At 41.2% G+C, this 20118-nt stretch overlaps 1 protein-coding gene across 1 annotated transcript in view; it reads left to right on the forward strand.

Moving 5' to 3' along the window:
* The first annotated feature begins 2100 nt into the window (after positions 1-2100).
* The window catches only part of LOC124279093 (vacuolar protein sorting-associated protein 13C-like), a 139069-nt gene continuing 121051 nt past the window's right edge, over positions 2101-20118 (forward strand). The window contains 1 exon segment of the mRNA XM_046714892.1: positions 2101-2407. Coding sequence (XP_046570848.1) covers positions 2308-2407 — 100 coding nt within the window. The 5' untranslated portion in view covers positions 2101-2307.

Below are 20118 nucleotides of genomic sequence, written 5' to 3' on the forward strand. Positions count from 1 at the left end.
CGGCGTAAAACTAAACTCACTTACTTACTAGTCTACCACACCCAATGCAGACATGTTTTACATTATATGTGAAAAGAAATATTTTACGGCCGCTTATTTGATTACTTGTTGTCGAGGCTACTGATAGAGGTGACATCAACTGTCATTGAAGGAAACCGTATATTTTGTACGTATGTATGGGGTGGGGCGTGTCATTAGTGCAGACATAACAACGTTGGTACAGGTGACGTAACCAAATAATTAGGATAAGGTATGACAGGCGTGTGTGTCTTTGCGAACGTTTATAGTAACTTTCGACGCGTCAGGTGTCCCGGATAATCTCTCCCGATCTTATGTTACCTGTATGAGTGTTTTCCACTCTTGACAAGCAACTTTCATCATACGTTCAAGAGATACTGATAATCCATAGTTCAGAGTTGAGTAACCATATCTGATTGTTCCTTTTGCCAAGTTTATTCTGAGAACATGTGGAAAAATGTTGGCCGCGGAAGGGTGCAGGGGAGATAAATCAGCCATTCTTCCCATGTCACCCAACAAGTTAGATCGGACACGTAGGTAGAGATACTGAGACAGTGATGTGGACTTATCAGTTTAATATCAAGCATAGATGTGTGAATTAACGTTTTAACAAGGAAAGATACACTGGAATGTATTGTTCATAATCCATAAAATCAAATTCAAAGAAAATACATAAATATTTCGTTTGACAAATATGACTGGCTGTTGGGAAATAATAAGCGCATTCACATCATCTCAACCGTGTGTACTACAGGCTGCTTTTATACCAGGGACCCCATCCACAAAGCATTCGTAGGGCTACGACATTCCTATGATAAACTATATAGAGTTTCGACAGGTCGTAACGTTACGAACGCTTTGTGGGTGGAGACCCAGAAGCATTGTGGATACATACCGTAGACGTTGCATCTAAATGAGGCGACATCCTTTAGGAATGTTTAGAGTTAAGAATTCGTCGAGCGAGATACCCCCTTGAATTACAGCCCCGTTCGGGCGATCGCAACAATTATATGTACAGCGCTTGCTTGGTGATTCTATCGAAAGCTGCTCACTGACGGGGTAATATCTGACTGGTTTAATTATAATTGTGGGCAGACTGATTGACATCTTTTCAAAGATAACGGAACTGTATATTTATTTATGCATATATAACGCATACAGACTAAAAATTAGACTTACGCTTAGTCTCTGAATATATGATTTTGATTGTAACAATTAGATAAACCCATTTAAATTGAAAAGAAGCCCCAGGGAGACCAGAGATTCAGAACCTGGGGAAATCTAGACTTGCTTCATTTAGGGCTTTGGCATTGCAGGGAGGGCTAGGCTGTGTGGAACATAATATGGTTCAGGGACTGTGAGACAGACTAACTAAAAATATAAAATATTTATTGATGGAGGCTGGCATAGTTTGCTCCACGCGATCTTGACAAGGATATGGACATCGTGTATGTTTGCAATGGTGCGTGAATCTGGTATGGTTTCACGTGACTGGTGCGTCGTTAACCCAGTTACTATAGTCTATAGCTATTAATGATTTCATTTAAATAAGGAAGGCTACTAATTAAACTGACTACATGTATTAATTATTAAAAAATAAAAATATCTATAAACTACGCGGTCACTGTGAGTTTAAAAATGCAAGGAGTCGGTTTTAAATGAGTATTAGAAATAGAATTTAAACCATCATACATGCATACGGCACCCTTTGGTCACTGTATATAAGTGATTTATAAATCGGTTTTATTTCAGCAATATATATAGCGACGAGGTCACTGGCAGTGATTTATCAATGTTACCAGGCACCATATCTTGATACATGTTCTCCGGTGTTACAAATAAAATACTAGATCTATATAAGTTTACCCGTTCACATCCAGCAGAGACCATATACCGATACATGGTCTCTGCATCCAGTAACACAAATCTATACACGCTCGCTTGAATCTTTGATGCGGAAACGGTTTCGCTACATCTATTGACCTTGATCGCGTAATATTATATACTACTTCCGGTACAAAACGAAGCCAACGAAATGTACGGACTATGAAACATCATATTTGATAACGCATCTGCTGTTACAGGCGGAAAGTACATCGATCCTGTACAGCTCCTCGCACTCGGCACTGAAACAGTCACTAGCCATTGGACCGTGAAAAACCCGTGACCTCATTAGCATACTGACGAAAACATCATGGCCGATTGAGGCGGTGAAAGGCAGCCCGTCTGGAGTTTTATTCTCTGTTTTAATGAAATAGCGGCCGGTTTAAATCCCTCTGACAACCCAGAATGGTTTTCGAATCTCTTGTTGTGGAACTTATTAACAAGTTCGTTGGAGATTATGTGGAGAACTTGGATGCATCGCAACTCAAGTTGGGCATTTGGGGCGGTAAGTTTTCTAGTTTTACTGTGTAAGCTTTTAGGCCTACCGATCATGCCCATGTCTTATGACTTTGCGCGTGATATTGAATCAGTCTGAGCTCAAGTGGAATTTGCGTGGGCTGACGAACCCGTACCGCTATATATGACACATATGGATATATTTATGTTTTCAGAGGGGCGTCACCGTCGATAATGCACAACTGTTAACTAAAGAAATGCACGTTCAGTGAGCCGGCTCACTCACGTGTGCGCGCTTTGACTGACAGTTTCCTCGCGTATGATCACTTCCTGGAATTAAAAGAATGGTCCAGACTTGCACATTTATCAGAACCTTAGCTACCGTTTTTTATATGTGGATCAGCACCTAATGACGATATGCGTTAGTTGGTAATTAAAGTGAATGTACATTTCATTGTGAGAGACAGCTTTGTTCTGAAGCTGCATCCGTTGAAGATCGATATAGCAGCATCGGTCACGTGACACGGAATATGTCTAGTTATATGGATATTAGAAGTGGTTGTGACGACTTTGATCTTGTGTATATTTTGCTATTTGCGTTTTTATACATATTCCACATGTGCCCATCCATTGAAATGCTACGACACATAGCTCTTTAAATTCATTGTCATTCCTGCTCTGTTGGTGATGTCACTCGCGACCTTTCCTATGTATATAATACTTAAATACTAGTATCATCTATGTTCTCTACAGTAAGGACGAAAGTCAAGGTTAAAATGTATTTGTTTCTCAATTAAAGCAAATGTTAGTATTAATTTTAATAAGGAAATCGCAGGATATATGGTTGGTACAGTGACAGAAATAGGCAGCCTGATTAAAGAGGGCCACTTGGTACACTGCAAGGCACTGCATCAATAATGTGCACTGTTGTCCCTGCTAATATGACATTCCTTAGTCAGTCTTCCACAGTCTGTACCAATATGTTAGGGTCTAAAAACAGCTCTTCTCTCTTTTCCTAATTAGAAGTACAGTTATTAGCTTACCAGGCCAAAGAGAATTATTCTTAACTTTGGAGTTGTGACAGAAAGTCACAGACTGTGCTGTAGCTGGAATATTGCCGAAAACAGAGAAACTTACGTTCAGTCACTGTATTTCTCAGTATGCTTGGTCGTTGGTTAATAGGGGTGTTTAAGTTTCTGCAGGACATCTGGAGTTATTCAACTGTTTATTATGCTGTTATACACATTACATAAGCTGAGGTACTGCAGTTTCAGGGAATGCCAAATGTTTTCCATTCACTGTTGCTATGTAATATTTTGCATAATCATTGACACATTGATTTTGTTTCTTGATGGCTTCTGCAAGATGCTGCAGATAGGTATTGATTTGAGGCAGGCATACTGTCACTGTGCTGCACACTCAGCTGGCCTAACGTACTGTTGGAAATGCTAGAAAAATGCTTTTTAGCCTTAATATCTTTAGAAAGGTGATAAATGTATTATGTTGTCAATATATCAACTCACCTATAGTGTACCTAATTTTTATTTCAATTGATTTAACATTCCCATGCATGTAAAGGGCAGTTTACAGGAGAGTTTGGTACCAAAACAACAACTTAAGATTTTTGTTTTGAGATCTGAAATAGTCTTTACATTTATGCTAATAATACAGGTGGTGTAAAAATATATATTAACGTTTTTCTTAAACAAATAAATGTTGAATGTTTGTGTTACTTTACTTAATTATCGTTTCTTTATTGAAGAAATATTAATATTAATGTTAAGTCTTGATAACTAAGTTTCCCATCATGCATGCACATCTTTATCACAGTGTCCACTATGGCCAACTATTTGCAGACGATTGTTGCAAAGGTTTATAAGTTTTTTGTGCTTGAAAAAGACAGTGGTAAACCTTTCATTATTATAGAAATGGTTTATTACAGAACTTGTAGAGCTGTTGGTATGTCTTATTTAAAAGTTTACAATATTGTAAACAAATCAGACAAGACAGGGACCGTCTCAAAAGCAAAACCGGGACGTAAAACCACCTGTGTGATGGTGTGACTCACTGCCTTAGCATGTGTGTCACCTGTGTGGTGTGACTCACTGCCTTAGCATGTGTGTCACCTATGTGTTGTGACTCACTGCTTTAGCTTTGGTCAACTGTTTTATGTTAATCTGTGTGCGATGCAGTGGATCAAACTATGGTGTGGATCAACTAACTATGCTGTGCAGTGCAGTACCACTGCTCTCTATGCTCTGTTTGTGTTGTGTCACCTGTGATGATTTCCTGCGTGGTTACGGCTGATTGGTTGATGAAGCTGGTTTCTGTGTATGTGTCAGGGTGGATGGGGGAGGCTGACTGCAGCAGCAGCTGTTGAAATCTTATAAATACCACCGCTACAAGCCTGACCTGACTCAGCAGACATATGTGACGTTGTTGTGATCACCATAGACAGATGGTTGTACGTCTAGCATGCAAATATTGCCATTGTCCTTGGATCAACATGAAGCCATGCGTGACCAACGGACAGTGAGACAATTCACTCATCCAGTTTCTTCAAAACAAAGCATCAATTTCTTTCAATGTGTATTTATCAGATACATATTTGTTTGAAAATTATCTCATTTTAAACACGTCAAAGTCTCTAACTTACATATTGTATTGAATATTGAAAAAGTAGGAGTTATTCGAACACATGTATTGATTCAGCTAATGTAACCATTGTTCAGAACAAAAGAGACAAGTACTGTTAGACATGCTTGATGCAGAGTTCTTCTATGAGTATGTATGAGGGACGTTTTTATGACTTCCAAGAATTATGTTGTGCAGGCTTGTGTGGTTGTGCAGGCTTGTGTGGTTGTGCAGTATTGTGTGGTTGTGCAGGCTTGTGTGGTTGTGCAGTATTGTGTGGTTGTGCAGGATTGTGTGGTTGTGCAGGCTTGTGTGGTGCAGGATTGTGTGGTGCAGGATTGTGTTGTGCAGGCTTGTGTGGTTGTGCAGGTTTGTGTGGTTGTGCAGGTTTGTGTGTTTGTGCAGGATTGTGTGGTTGTGCAGGCTTGTGTGGTTGTGCAGGTTTGTGTGGTTGTGCAGGATTGTGTTGTGCAGGATTGTGTGGTTGTGCAGGATTGTGTGGTTGGTTGTGCAGGATTGTGTGGTTGTGCAGGATTGTGTTGTGCAGGCTTGTGTTGTGCAGGCTTGTGTTGTGCAGGCTTGTGTTGTGCAGGATTGTGTTGTGCAGGCTTGTGAACTTTTGAACATCTCAAATTGAGATATGGAAAATGGAATATATCCAAGCCAGGCAGGATGATATAATTTGACAGTAATGTGTCACTAGTCATTGTTGTGATAAATTAACTCTGTCAGCAATATGCCAGATAATGTTTTGTTATTGTTTCATGAAATATATGGACTAACAGTAATACATCAACTGCTGACTTGCTTATGGTATTAGTTACCTAATATTCATGATATCTGTCATATTCGCCTAATGGTGAATTTGTTGCTGTGCTACCTCAACTTATAAATTATACAGAAATGTAGGACATTACATTTACTATCTGAGGGTTGAAAGTCAAATGCAAATATTCAACTAGTTTAAAAAAACAGACACTACGAAGAGTTATACGATATAGCATAATATGAATAACTTATGGTGCCCATATGGCTGCTCACACAGCTCGAGGTTTATCTGAACTAGAGTGACAAGTATACACTGACATGGGAAAGTAACTGGGCTTCCTGTGTGATGTGAATATGTCTGATATTGATAACAACAACCGATACTTGGTCAGTTGTCTCGTAAGTGTTTTATAACAAAACATTCACTGACAAAACTGTGCCTGTAACATGAGACTGAGACATGTGCCAGTGTATAGGGCTTGCAACACTATCAGGCCAGTATGACTTGTTTCTTGAATACTTGGTTTAATATCTAGGAATTAATGTAACCATCATGTCATGTAATTGCTTAGGTTGAAAGATTTACATGGCATTTTCGTGTTAAGCAAAAAAACCCAATACATTGTGACAATGCCACTTATAGCCGAATGCCAGTACTATAAGGGGTTTTGGCAAAATGACCCAAGTTACACTATTGTATGGCTTGTATATATTTCATTTTCATATCTCCTTTTCATAAATAGCAAAACACTCTTTGCAAGACAATTTGTAAGTCATCTATTGGTACAGAAGAGGCAGCAGGAGTGCATTGAAACCAACCTAGAGTACCGTGTTCTGAATGTCAACTATCCATTGTCATAACTGGACTGGCATGACCTGGTTATGTGGACCAGGGCCAGGCTCCACCACATGGCTACAGTAATGGCAAGTCCATGTTTATGTATGGCACCTACAATCACTGGTTTGTGGAACAGGGTCGTGGTCCATCTCACTCCAGACACGTTCTGTACTGGAGTGATCTGGATCAACAGTTGGCCATGGAAGTGTTAAGTTTCTTGAGTGAGTTAGTTTTATGCTGCTTTTAGTTTTAGCAATATTCCAGCAATATCACGGCAGTTAACGCCTGAAATGAGCTTCAAACATTGTAGCCATGTGGGGAATCGAACCCGGGTTTTCAGCGTGACGAGCGAACGCTTTAACCACTAGGGTACCCCACCACCCTAAGTTTCTTGAAAGTGTCTGCTATAACATATGCAACATGTGGGCGGACATTATCCTAATGGAACATGACGTTATGTCCCTGTAGCAGTTGCACAGAACAGGAACACAAATGGTGTCATCCCTGGGATGTATGTCGTTTCAAATGATGAGTTGTGATTCCATCCAATGCCATGTTTCAACATTGAGTAATGCAAAAGTGTCCTCCTCGATCAATGTCCAGATGAAGGTCATCTGTAAACAACTCCTGAACATCAGATGCTGTCTACACCCAGTGCCTGATAGGATCACTGTCCAGATGAAAGTCATCTGTGAACAACTCCTGAACATCAGATGCTGTCTACACCCTGTGCCTGATAGGATCACTGTCCAGATGAAGGTCATCTGTGAACAACTCCTGAACATCAGATGCTGTCTACACCCAGTGCCTGATAGGATCACTGTCCAGATGAAAGTCATCTGTGAACAAGTCCTGAACATCAGATGCTGTCTACACCCAGTGCCTGATAGGGATGAAGATGCGGTCTACACCAAGTGCCTGATAGGGATGAAGATGAAGGTCTACACTGATAGGGATGAAGATGCTGTCTACAACAACACCCAGTGCCTGATAGGGATGAAGATGCGGTCTACACCCAGTGCCTGATAGGGATACACCCAGTGCCTGATAGGGATGAAAGTCATGCTGTCTACACCCAGTGCCTGATAGGGATGAGAGATGCGGTCTACACCCAGTGCCTGATAGGGATGAAGATGCGGTCTACACCCAGTGCCTGATAGGGATGAAGATGCGGTCTACACCCAGTGCCTGATAGGGATGAAGATGCGGTCTACACCCAGTGCCTGATAGGGATGAAGATGCGGTCTACACCCAGTGCCTGATAGGGATGAAATTTGTGCATATTGGTAGATGGCAAGTACAGCAGCTTTGTACTCCTCAATTGGTTGAGAACAGTTCTACTATTCAATTGGTTGTCCAGACCACTCAGTTGTCCAAGCAGTCTCAGTGGGGTAATGGAATCAAGACCTTGAAACCATGCTGAATGAATATTGATATGTACTGAAACATGGTTTTACATGACGTGCAAGTGTGCCGATCGTGCAAGTGTGCGTCTAGTAATCACACACGGAGAGAATGGTTGCAGAAAGAATTCAGTGTCCAGAGGGATGCACATATTCACTGTACCCACAACACATCCATGACTTTAGTGTTTGGTTGTTTTATTCACAGCAGTAACCGTGTATCATTTCACCCATCAGTCCACATGATCAATGATTCATTCCAGGTTCTTAAGCAATTATCAAAACGTAAATTTCTCTACACCATTACTTCACAGGACCCCTATAATGTCTGCAAGAATCCAGGACAAAATCCACCCAGACAAAATCAACCCCAAAATTGCAACCTAGGACAAAATCCACCTGGACAAAATCCACCCCTGACAAAATCCACCCCTAATAAATTCCACCCTAAGAAAAAAACAACTAATGACATGTTTAGTCACAGAAATGAATTTTATTCATATCAGTCATTCATAATCGATAACAAAAACAACCAAAATACATATGTAAAAACATTTTTGCATATATAAATATGACAACAGCACACATTCAGACCCTTAGAACTGATAATTAGGGGTCCCTGGGACGCCGTGTTGGTGACAAGCTGACCCAGACAAATGACTTAGTGTCCATCCGTCAAACATGCCATGTCTTGCATAATTCTGTGCTATCGACTTCTGGTGGGCAGAGTATCTAGTGATATCACAGCAGGTGATAACAGGCCCTTATTTCAGCTAGTGTTCCTGTTAAGCTATCAAATATTGAGGTATGTGGGAGTGGTGTTATCTACATGATGACAATAAGAACGTGGACTGTAACACCAAAAACTCTTGTCACTGAGGTATTGTGACACTGATAACAAACGCTGTGTCAGCTATGTAAACTGTTGGTGTGGCATTTCTGAATTTAAATGTTTAATGCTGGGGTTTCTTTGAACAATAGATTCAGTGATTTTGTATTGCCTTTGTGAATGGTAAGCATGATACAGCTGATTTGTTGACTTACCATTGAGTAGGAGAGTTGTATTTTGTAGTTAGAAGCACTTGACATTGTGAATACCATCTGTGTTACTGTTATACTGTTTAAGGGCGTGTGTTTGGTCAGACTTACAGAACATGGTGTTGGAAATGACAAGTTTACTTGTGTACTATGGACATGCCCTGAACATGTCTGATACAGAGTTTAGACGAGGTGCAGCTCCTTTGCACAATCTGATAGACAATCCGTTAGACACATGATCATGAATTGGACTGACACTCCTCTCCTGTCTTGTCTTGTCTGATTTGGTTATGTTGCATAGACAACTTGTACGAAACAAGCTGCAGTGCAGGTAGATATGACCACCAGTGTCTATCCCTGGTGTCCTAGCCTTCCCTTGCCCCACTGTAAACACAGGTTTGCTGCTTATAGCCTACCTACTGACCTATACCAGTACTATTCGGGGAGAAGGGCAACATGTCTCAACGCCTATCTGATTAACAAAAGGGAATGTGGAAGCAGCGTGATTTTCTTCCTGTCTATTTTAATTGTAACTGACAAATTTCAAGAATGGCTTCAGGAAATTGATGACTTAGTAAAGCTGAAATCAGCGACCCAGGGTAACTGACACCTTATGTCTTGGAGAGCTCAGTTGAACAGAAGGGATTACTTCTAGTAGTAATAAAAACTGTTTAATATTTAAGCAGGTTTTCAGGGCTCCAGATAAGGGCTGTATCGGCGTATGTACGGATACAAAATATGCACGATACGGTAGGAAATAATTTAGAAAACAGAGCAGATACTCACCACGGCAATAATGTGTGGTCTTTGAATCATTTACAGACGTATTTATCTGAAAAAGTATTGTTTTATTTTTGTTCACTGACCTGTGTAAACAAGAGTAGCAATGTTGTGGTGCATATATGAAACGAAACACAAGATTACTGATATTCCACTAATTTCCATTCAGTACTCTAAATGTACTCTTAAGGTTTTCCAGTACTCCTGTATTGAACTTATAAGGAGTACGTACTCCTGATGTTGAAAAATTATCTGGAGCCCTGGGTATTTGTTGTATGGGTACATTAGCATGTGAAAAATGAAACATACAACTTGATGGATGACAACGTGTTATTTATTGCATAGAACTAGAATGCTGATCAAATAATTACATTAGCTTGTAGAAGCAAGTCCCTCTGTAAGGAGATGGGGCTTCATTCACAGTGCTGCAGTACTGGATGCTGACTGCTGACTCCACACTTTTCATCAGGTAGTGTTGTCAGGTTGGTTGGCCTGTACAGCCTGATCATGTGTTGGATCATCCTATACATGTCTGTAGTACAGGGTAACCTAACCAGGTACAGCACAGATCTGTTAACATCAATATCATGTATATGTTACTTAGCAGTCAGCCAATATGTACACAAATGACGAGCATACATAGACTCCATGAGGAACTAGTATGTTACTAGTAGGGTTAAAACAATTCTCTAAAAACATTTTCTGGTCCGATAAAACAAACCTCTAAAAACATTTCCGGGTCCCATATGTGCTCACTCACTTACAGATATGTATGTGGTATACCATTGGTTTGGGCAAGTTGACCAGTCAAATTGTTTGGTTGTGTGAACCGACAGAAATGTGTGATTAACATTCAGATCAATGTTGTGAACTTATAGAACAAGGTTTTGAACTATTTCGAACATGACAATGTATAAACCTATACCCGCAAAGCTCAATGTTGGTGATTTAGATCATATTCTATATTGACACTAAGTATATTACAGTATGGTTTAGCATTTAGGGGATTCTAACAGTTTTAGGGTTATGGTCTTGACCATTGTGATTTTGCTAGACTATGTTTCATATTTCAAGTCCATGCTAAACATTTTCCTTGAGGCATTGATCCAGAGAGTTTGTCTGCTTCATGGATGTTGAAACGGGTCAGTGCCTCGTGGGTAACAGGGATGGAATATCCACCACCTCATTATACCCATGATAAGTGACACTTTCTGCCCCACCAGTGCCCAAGTCGGTCCCTAGCAACCTGTGTAAAATGTAAAAGTCAGTTTAGTGGATTGGGTGGTCAGGTTCCCAGCCTTGGTCGATGGTATCATTGCTCCAAGTATCACTTACTGGATGGTTTGCTCAAGGCACGATTATTTACAGGCTGCGTTGTTACAGCTGGAATACTGCCGGCAAACATGCACACTCTCAGCAAGGTGGTAGCTGCCAGGTGAAGGAGGTGTTGTGTGTCAGCTTGTCTGCCCCACCCAGACTGGGTGCTAGACATCATTTGTTTGGGTATAGCTGTTAATACTGTCACAGCACCTTCAGTATTGTGAGATGTTAAGCCCTATACAATCATCCCTCTTGGGTCAAGAACTGAATGATCAGCAGTGATTTTCCTGTAGTTCATTGGAAACAGTCTCTTGAAGGCACATAGTAATTCTGTTCAAATATTTGCTCAGTTTACGATTTCTTAAAGCAAGAGATAGTGTCCCATGTTTTTGAATATGTGCACCATTGCTTGAGGATATTATCTCATTGAATCCTAGGGTGGAGGACTAAGCAGTATATGCCCTTCATGTCTATTGAATTGATCTCAAGTATCAAGCTTGAATGTAGTCTGAGTAAGGGGCCAGAAATTTCATGTGTTAATATTCACTGTAAACTGACCACAGTATAGAAAAGCATTTTGTGATCATCATAATGAACAGGTGGATGTGATACAGTGATAACGAGTATTCACCAGCAAGCATTTCATCCGTAATGTTGCCTGTAGAGTTCAAGATAGGTTGCGGGGTGGTGGGGTAGTAAAATTTGATTCCCCACATGGGTACATTGTGTGAAGCCCATTTCTGGTGTCCCCTGCTGTGATATTGCTGTAATATTGCTAAAAGCGGCGTAACATTAAAGTCACTAACTCACTCACTCACTAGATAGGTGTAACTGCATGTTTGTGTCATAGCGACTAATTCAGGTCAGCCTTGGTCCAAATGATTCCAAAGGCCAAAAGGTATGCAGCCAAGATGTGTATGACTTCATTGCAAATATTTATATGATGCTAATCTCCATTCTTAATCCTAATCATCACCACATTGTACATTGACTTGTCTGCCAGACCATACCACTCTGTTGTACTTCATCTGGTCTAGCCTGCAGTGTGTATACACCACCTGACATGTCATACAGGGTCTAGCCTGCAGGGTGTATACACCACCTGACATGTTATACTGAGTCTAGCCTGCAGTGTGTATACACCACCTGACATGTTATACTGGATCTAGCCTGCAGTGTGTATACACCACCTGACATGTTATGGGTCTAGCCTGCATGTTATACTGGGTCTAGCCTGCAGTGTGTATACACCACCTGACATGTTATACAGGATCTAGCCTGCAGTGTGTATACACCACCTGACATGTTATACTGAGTCTAGCCTGCAGTGTGTATACACCACCTGACATGTTATACTGGATCTAGCCTGCAGTGTGTATACACCACCTGACATGTCTAGTATACACCACCTGACATGTTATACTGGGTCTAGCCTGCGGTGTGTATACACCACCTGACATGTTATACTGGGTCTAGCCTGCAGTGTGTATACACCACCTGACATGTTATACTGGTCTAGCCTGCAGTGTGTATACACCACCTGACATGTTATACTGGGTCTAGCCTGTGTATACACCACCTGACATGTTATACTGGGTCAGCCTGCAGTGTGTATACACCACCTGACATGTTATACTGGGTCTAGCCTGCAGTGTGTATACACCACCTGACATGTTATACTGGGTCTAGCCTGCAGTGTGTATACACCACCTGACATGTTATACTGGGTCTAGCCTGCAGTGTGTATACACCACCTGACATGTTATATGTATACTGGGTCTAGCCTGCAGTGTGTACACCACCTGACATGTTATACTGGGTCTAGCCTGCAGTGTGTATACACCACCTGACATGTTATACTGGGTCTAGCCTGCATGTGTGTGTATACACCACCTGACATGTTATACTGGGTCTAGCCTGCAGTGTGTATACACCACCTGACATGTTATACTGGGTCTAGCCTGCAGTGTGTATACACCACCTGACATGTTATACTGGGTCTAGCCTGCAGTGTGTATACACCACCTGACATGTTATACTGGATCTAGCCTGCAGTGTGTATACACCACCTGACATGTTATACTGGGTCTAGCCTGCAGTGTGTATACACCACCTGACATGTTATACTGGGTCTAGCCTGCAGTGTGTATACACCACCTGACATGTTATACTGGGTCTAGCCTGCAGTGTGTATACACCACCTGACATGTTATAACTGGGTCTAGCCTGCAGTGTGTATACACCACCTGACATGTTATACTGGGTCTAGCTTGCAGTGTGTATACACCACCTGACATGTTATACTGGGTCTAGCCTGCAGTGTGTATACACCACCTGACATGTTATACTGGGTCTAGCCTGCAGTGTGTATACACCACCTGACATGTTATACAGGATCTAGCCTGCAGTGTGTATACACCACCTGACATGTTATACTGAGTCTAGCCTGCAGTGTGTATACACCACCTGACACCTTGGCACAGAGCAACAGTTGTAGCGTAGTAGTGCAGGGAATCAATATACTACATTGTGCAGTCACATTAACATTTACACCAGCATATAATGATCTGGCTTTCACACAGTTATTATGCTTTAAACTGTTTCTATTTCCACACTTCGCCTTGCCTTTCATCAGAAAAAAATTCGTAGAATAATTATTTTGAGAAGAATAGTGAAAACTTTCCTCTAGACTGGGTTGGTCTGTTAATACTGTCTACAGCATCTCAGTAATGTAATGAACTGTGATAAATTGATGAAATATTTTAATCTAGTTAGGGTTGTGAAAGACATAAATGCAAAATACTACTTCTTCAACTGTTAAACATACTGTATTGAGATGCTATTTCAGTGTGTACACACTGTTAACAAATACTTCTATTGATCAAGTTGATAGTATATTTCATGCAGTGCAGACTGTTGGTAAAACTGACTGTCTGATGTATGAGGTTTACTCATGATAAAGATGTGTAGTGAAGCAAGTAGATTTTCATCTTGACATGGACTTGCACCATGAGATTGTGTAACACCGACAGTGAGCTGGGTAATACTGTCCTACAGACTGACTGTATCAGGTGACATTCACTCAGTAGCTATAGCTCTTACCCACCAATCTCATCCACTGATCACATTGCAGATAACTGCACTAAACAGTCGGTTTCACACACACAGTGATAACATAGATCTATTGAAGATCTAGGAGCTATATAGTGATCTGCAGGACATCTAGGGGCTACACAGTGATCTGCAGGACATCTAGGGGCTACATAGTAATCTGTAGGACATCTAGGGGCTACATAGTGATCTGCAGGACATCTAGGGGCTACATAGTGATCTGCAGGACATCTAGGGGCTACATAGTAATCTGTAGGACATCTAGGGGCTACATAGTGATCTGTAGGACATCTAGGGGCTACATAGTGATCTGCAGGACATCTAGGGGCTACGTGGTGAGCATAGTGATCTGCAGGACATCTAGGGGCTACATAGTAATCTGTAGGATGTCTAGGGGCTACATAGTGATCTGCATGACATCTAGGGGCTACATAGTGATCTGCAGGACATCTAGGGGCTACATAGTGATCTGCAGGACATCTGGGGGCTACATAGTGATCTGGAGGACATCTAGGGGCTACATAGTGATCTGCAGGACATCTAGGGGCTACATAGTAATCTGTAGGACATCTGGGGGCTACATAGTGATCTGCAGGACATCTGGGGGCTACATAGTGATCTGCAGGACATCTGGGGCTACATAGTGATCTGCAGGACATCTGGGGGCTACATAGTGATCTGGAGGACATCTGGGGGCTACATAGTGATCTGCAGGACATCTAGGGGCTACATAGTAATCTGTAGGACATCTAGGGGCTACATAGTGATCTGCAGGACATCTAGGGGCTACATAGTGATCTGTAGGACATCTAGGGGCTACATAGTGATCTGCAGGACATCTGGGGGCTACATAGTGATCTGCAGGACATCTAGGGGCTACATAGTGATCTGCAGGACATCTGGGGGCTACATAGTGATCTGCAGGACATCTAGGGGCTACATAGTGATCTGCAGGACATCTAGGGGCTATGCAGTGATCTATATATTTGCATATGATTGCCCCCTAAAGCTGTTTATGTATGGCAGTAGACCAGAGGGTGTGGCACCCATTCCCGTGTGCCCGCTATGTGAAGCCCATGGCGGGGAAAACCCAGACTACGCCAGAAAGCAGATTTGGCAAACTGAATTTATCGGCAGCAGCTTTTTCAAGTTGTCATGGTAACACACCAAACGAGCTTGTTTGTCTACAGTGAGAGAAGGAGTTCGGTTCATCCTAGCAAATGTCAAATATGCAACCTTGACCTTTTTGTAGGGTCACTGGAGTTCTCTGTTGAAGGTGTGTGTCGCGTAGTCATGGAAACTAGTATATATGATGTTTATGGGCGTGAGCAGATGCTGTTGCTTCAGCATGTGTGATGATCAGCAGGTTCACATGCTATTTATAACACTCATTAACAGGCCGATTCCACCAAGTGTTATTTCCGTGCATTGTCAGCTCAAAGGCTGATATGTTGGCCTACAGCTCACCAAATATCCTGATATGCCGCTTGCAATAGTATAAGTTTCTCATCACAGAGCGCTTGGAATAGCTTACTGACAGTTTGGGAGGGGAACATTGCAGAATACCAGATGGCTTAAGCTGTTCATCTATCTAATAAAAGTGTTTCATTTGTATAAATGTTGTATGGCCAGTTCTCTTCTGTTGATTTTTTTATGGCAGTAGAGATACAGTTTAGAAAGATGTTTAGCGTGTGTACCGACAGTGGCTTACACCACATCGGTGCTGAGTATACAGCGATACAGCTGTCTCCTTGTCTCCAGAACACTGCTAACTGATTGCATTGTGTTTTAATTGAACTCAAATATTCAAGATAAAATTCCACATGTCATTGTGATGCAAACTATTTTCTGCTGGAGTCAGAGGTGACATTTGTAGGTACATTCTGCACCACAGTGTGGATGCTTGCATGCCGTTGACTTGACATGTCAGTACAACATCCTCCATTAAGTCTCACAACACTTCCCAGCATTACTCACATTCCACTGTCCCAGGCTGGCCGCTGTCGGTACTTGGTACACGCCTAACTGAATCACATGGTCGCCTGCCTCACAATGGTTGGCACAGTGGGCCAGGTTCCTGCTAGTCATGTGACCTAGTGTGGGTCGTGTATGTCTGTAATGACTATCCAAACTCACATGATATAGGCTGGTGCTAACACCCTTCATCAGGTGGGTCAATCTCTACCTGTTGTGTGTCTGCTGCTACAGGTCGTGGAGGACCAATTCTAACAAATCATCATCAGTGATTTACCAAAGTCAGGATGTTATGTCGACTGTAAACGTGATAGTTCACACCTGAGGTTAATCCCTGCATGCAAAATCAAATGGATAAAAGTGACACAGAAGCTGCAATATTAAAGATTGTATGTTAGTGCTTTGAGCGTGTCCCTCCGTGGTGCGGAATTCAGCAGATTACAAATGTTATTATTATTATTAAAGCCAGCTTAATGTCCTCTGTCTGTGGTTTTACATTCCAGGTCATATGTCTGTCTGGTTATAGATACAATAGTTGATTATGGATACCATGAGCAGTTAGAAAGCTCAGGAAAGCCTGGACTAGGTAAGGTATATAGTAACCATAGTAACACTAACAGTCTGTACATAATACAGACCAGGACCTAGAGTTTCGAAGCTCTCTTCGCTCTCTTAGCGCTAAGATAGTCGTAAGTTAATGTTAAGGTATGGTACTTACGACTATCTAATAGCTAAAAGAGCTTCGAAAATCTAGGCCCAGGCACATCAATGACCTAATCAAGCTAGGATGACAGGCAATCAAGCAGGTCAGAGCCTGATTCCCTGATACCTAATTCAGTTGGTGCTCAGGGCAAACACAAGTGACGATCCATGCAATCATGGTGCTGTCAGGAACTGACCACCTTACTTTAGTTGTCTCTGGAGACAAATGTGAGGTACTAGGTCTGGCCATGAAAACTGGAGCGAACAGATGGGCAGCACTCCCGACAGCAGGCTCACACTTCACTCTGGCTTTGATGTTGGGTCAGGCATTACCACTAAGCATCAGGCAGTAGTTACATACTGCCTCCTCCAGTGGCCATGCATCAGTGACCATGGTTGACTGGGAATGTGCTCAGCAGGACTCTGTGTCGTTCTTTACACTGATAACAGTTTGCTGGTTTATAGTGGGTATTGGTAACAACTTAGACCAAATATGGTGGGTGCAGTTACACACAATGCGTACACTTGGGAATCCATTAAATTCCTTTTGGACAATGAGAACGTTTTGAAATGCATAGAATATTCAGAAATATGCCAGACATGAATAACTTTCTGTCATTGGTGATACAATAAAAAGTATAATAGATTGTTCTAACACTTCCTCTCAGAAAGATCCCCATGGATTTGTTAAATATTGACTCTTGTAATAGTTTTCATTACATATTTTCAATATTTCCTGCTATTCGGTGTATTTCTATTCTTCAGTCGAGTCTATTAGATAAATTTAGTCCAGTGAGTTGCCCTTTTAAAGGCACAATTTCACACATTTTTCACAATATTTGGCCTATGTTATATATATATATGGGGCATATGCACTCAACTTAGCTTCCTGTTGATGCAATAAAAGACTTATTATCCCTTAGCACTTGCCTGAAATCAATAATTGAAACTTTGAGGCAAACAGCTTCCAAACAGAGTGAGTGAGTATGGTTTTACACCGCTTTTAACATTATTCCAGTAATGTCACGTGGGGGACACCAGTAATTGGATTCACACATTGTACCCATGTATGGAATTCCAAACAGAAAGCAGTTGCCATATATGGAATGTAAACAATTGCTCCGTACATCGAAAACTGTCGCAGGCAGTGTTGTCGGTGTTTGTCGAACTAGTTTCAATGATAAGTTGTGCGCATGATATTTGTAAAGAGTGCTCCAAGGGACATAACTCTATGGGGTTCGCTTGAAATAATGTTCGGACGATAAAGGGTGCGTGGATCAATTTAATGCAACGTTGCATTAATTCATTCAAACTTTTTAATTTAATATTGTAATCAAAATACATAATTAGGGGGGAATAAATTATAGTTAGTATTACTGAGAGAAACATTATTTATTTTTAGAGAAGTGTGGTGTGATGTAGTAGTGCCTTAAGCTATGATTACTTAAGCAAATGTATGTCTACAGCACAGATTTAAGACTCTGTGGTGTTCGGTATGCAAAAAGCTGTTTTGGAACATTTGCATCTGCCTGCTTTGCAACTCAACAGACCTGTAAATATCTGTGGCGGAATTGGTCTTCAGCAGTCCATGCTTCTTGTAAGAGGAAACTAACGGGATCAGGTGGTCAGATCAGCTGACTTGCATCATAGTCAGGCTGACTGATGCATCTGATAAAATCATAAGATTGTCTGGTTCACTGAATCCCATCACATAGCCAGAATGTTGCAAGAGTGTGGCGTTCAACACCCACGTTAACCACGTTAAACACCTGCGTTAAACACCTAACAAACATACACAACAAATCGTTAGATGTCGAAGTGTCAATTTGTGAGATACATGGCTGCTTCTATGCATTAACTGAAGCAGACTTCATGTGTTCAGTATAAATGAGTAGTAAAACACTGGTGTATGAGATGAAAGGCTGAGCAGGTCATTTAGCTGTGTTGTCGTTCTGTTGGGTTCAGAAGTGTTTCATGCGTGCTACAGCTGCTTGTATGCAGGAGAGTCAAAGTTAATCTTAATATGATTCTCAGCTCTGGATTGTATTATGTGAGAGTTACTTAGAATACTGTGACACTATATTTTTTAAGAAATGTCAGTGTACAGTTGTTTGCAGTGACTAGACTGTCCAGTTCTGAAGCTGAAACTTATTCAATGGTTGTGGCCATGCCTGTTATATATGATATATACATTTACACATCTGGCCCCTTCATGATGGTGAGGGGTGGTGGGGTAGCCTAGTGGTTAAAGGGTTGGCTCGTCACGTTGAAGACCTGGGTTTGAATCCCCACACGGGTACAATGTGTGAAGCCCATTTCTGGGTCCCAGCAGTGATGTTTCTAGAATATTGCTAAAAGCGCCGTAAAACCAAACTCAGTCAGTCAGTCAGTCAGTCAGTCAGTCATGATGGGTGGCAAGTTGGTGTCTAGGTTTCAATTGGAAACAGTTTGAGCTAGTTCACTGCTGCGTACTCCTGGTCACTGAACTCAATATACAACTTTTGTTTCCTTGTAAATTCACCATATTTGGTCTGGTTAAATTCGTTTTGGGCTGGTAACATTTTGAAGCTACCAGCCCTGATGTCTGGCTGAGTTTTTGGCTTATTTCATACACTGACTACAGTAAATATTACTGTAACCTGTCTATGAATTCATCTATTGTGAACGTAATGAGATATACTGGTACTGATAAATATTTTAATTTTAACAACTTTTATTGTTTAGTTACAATTCCAGTGTCTTTCTTGCATGCGTGCATTTCATTACATGACAGTATTAGTATAAAAAAAACATTAATTAGAAAAAACCTGGGAAGAATTCTTAAAATTGGTGATTACATTAAAAATGTATATTTTGATTATTATCTATAATCGTTCACCACAAGTCCTTCGATAATCGATAGTGGATTTGGTTTCCGATTCCAAACACTTGTTACGATAGTTGGTTATTGAGAGCACTACGGTAACGATAACGTCTGACATAATTGAGAGTGCTCTTCCCTGACTTCCTGTATCATTATGGCGGCTACCACGGAATACACGTCGTGTTGAACAGTCAACAGCGTTTTGTCTTCTTGATTATCTGGGACCCAACAGATAACTAAACAACACTATTAAGTATATACAGCTCATTAAAGGTTAAGGATCCTTTGATATCACTAGTGAATGGTGGGGCAGATTGACTTTGGTAACA

The sequence above is a fragment of the Haliotis rubra genome, unplaced genomic scaffold, assembly GCF_003918875.1.
Source record: "Haliotis rubra isolate DU_JTF1 unplaced genomic scaffold, ASM391887v1 Scf246, whole genome shotgun sequence".
Lineage (NCBI taxonomy): Eukaryota > Metazoa > Mollusca > Gastropoda > Lepetellida > Haliotidae > Haliotis > Haliotis rubra.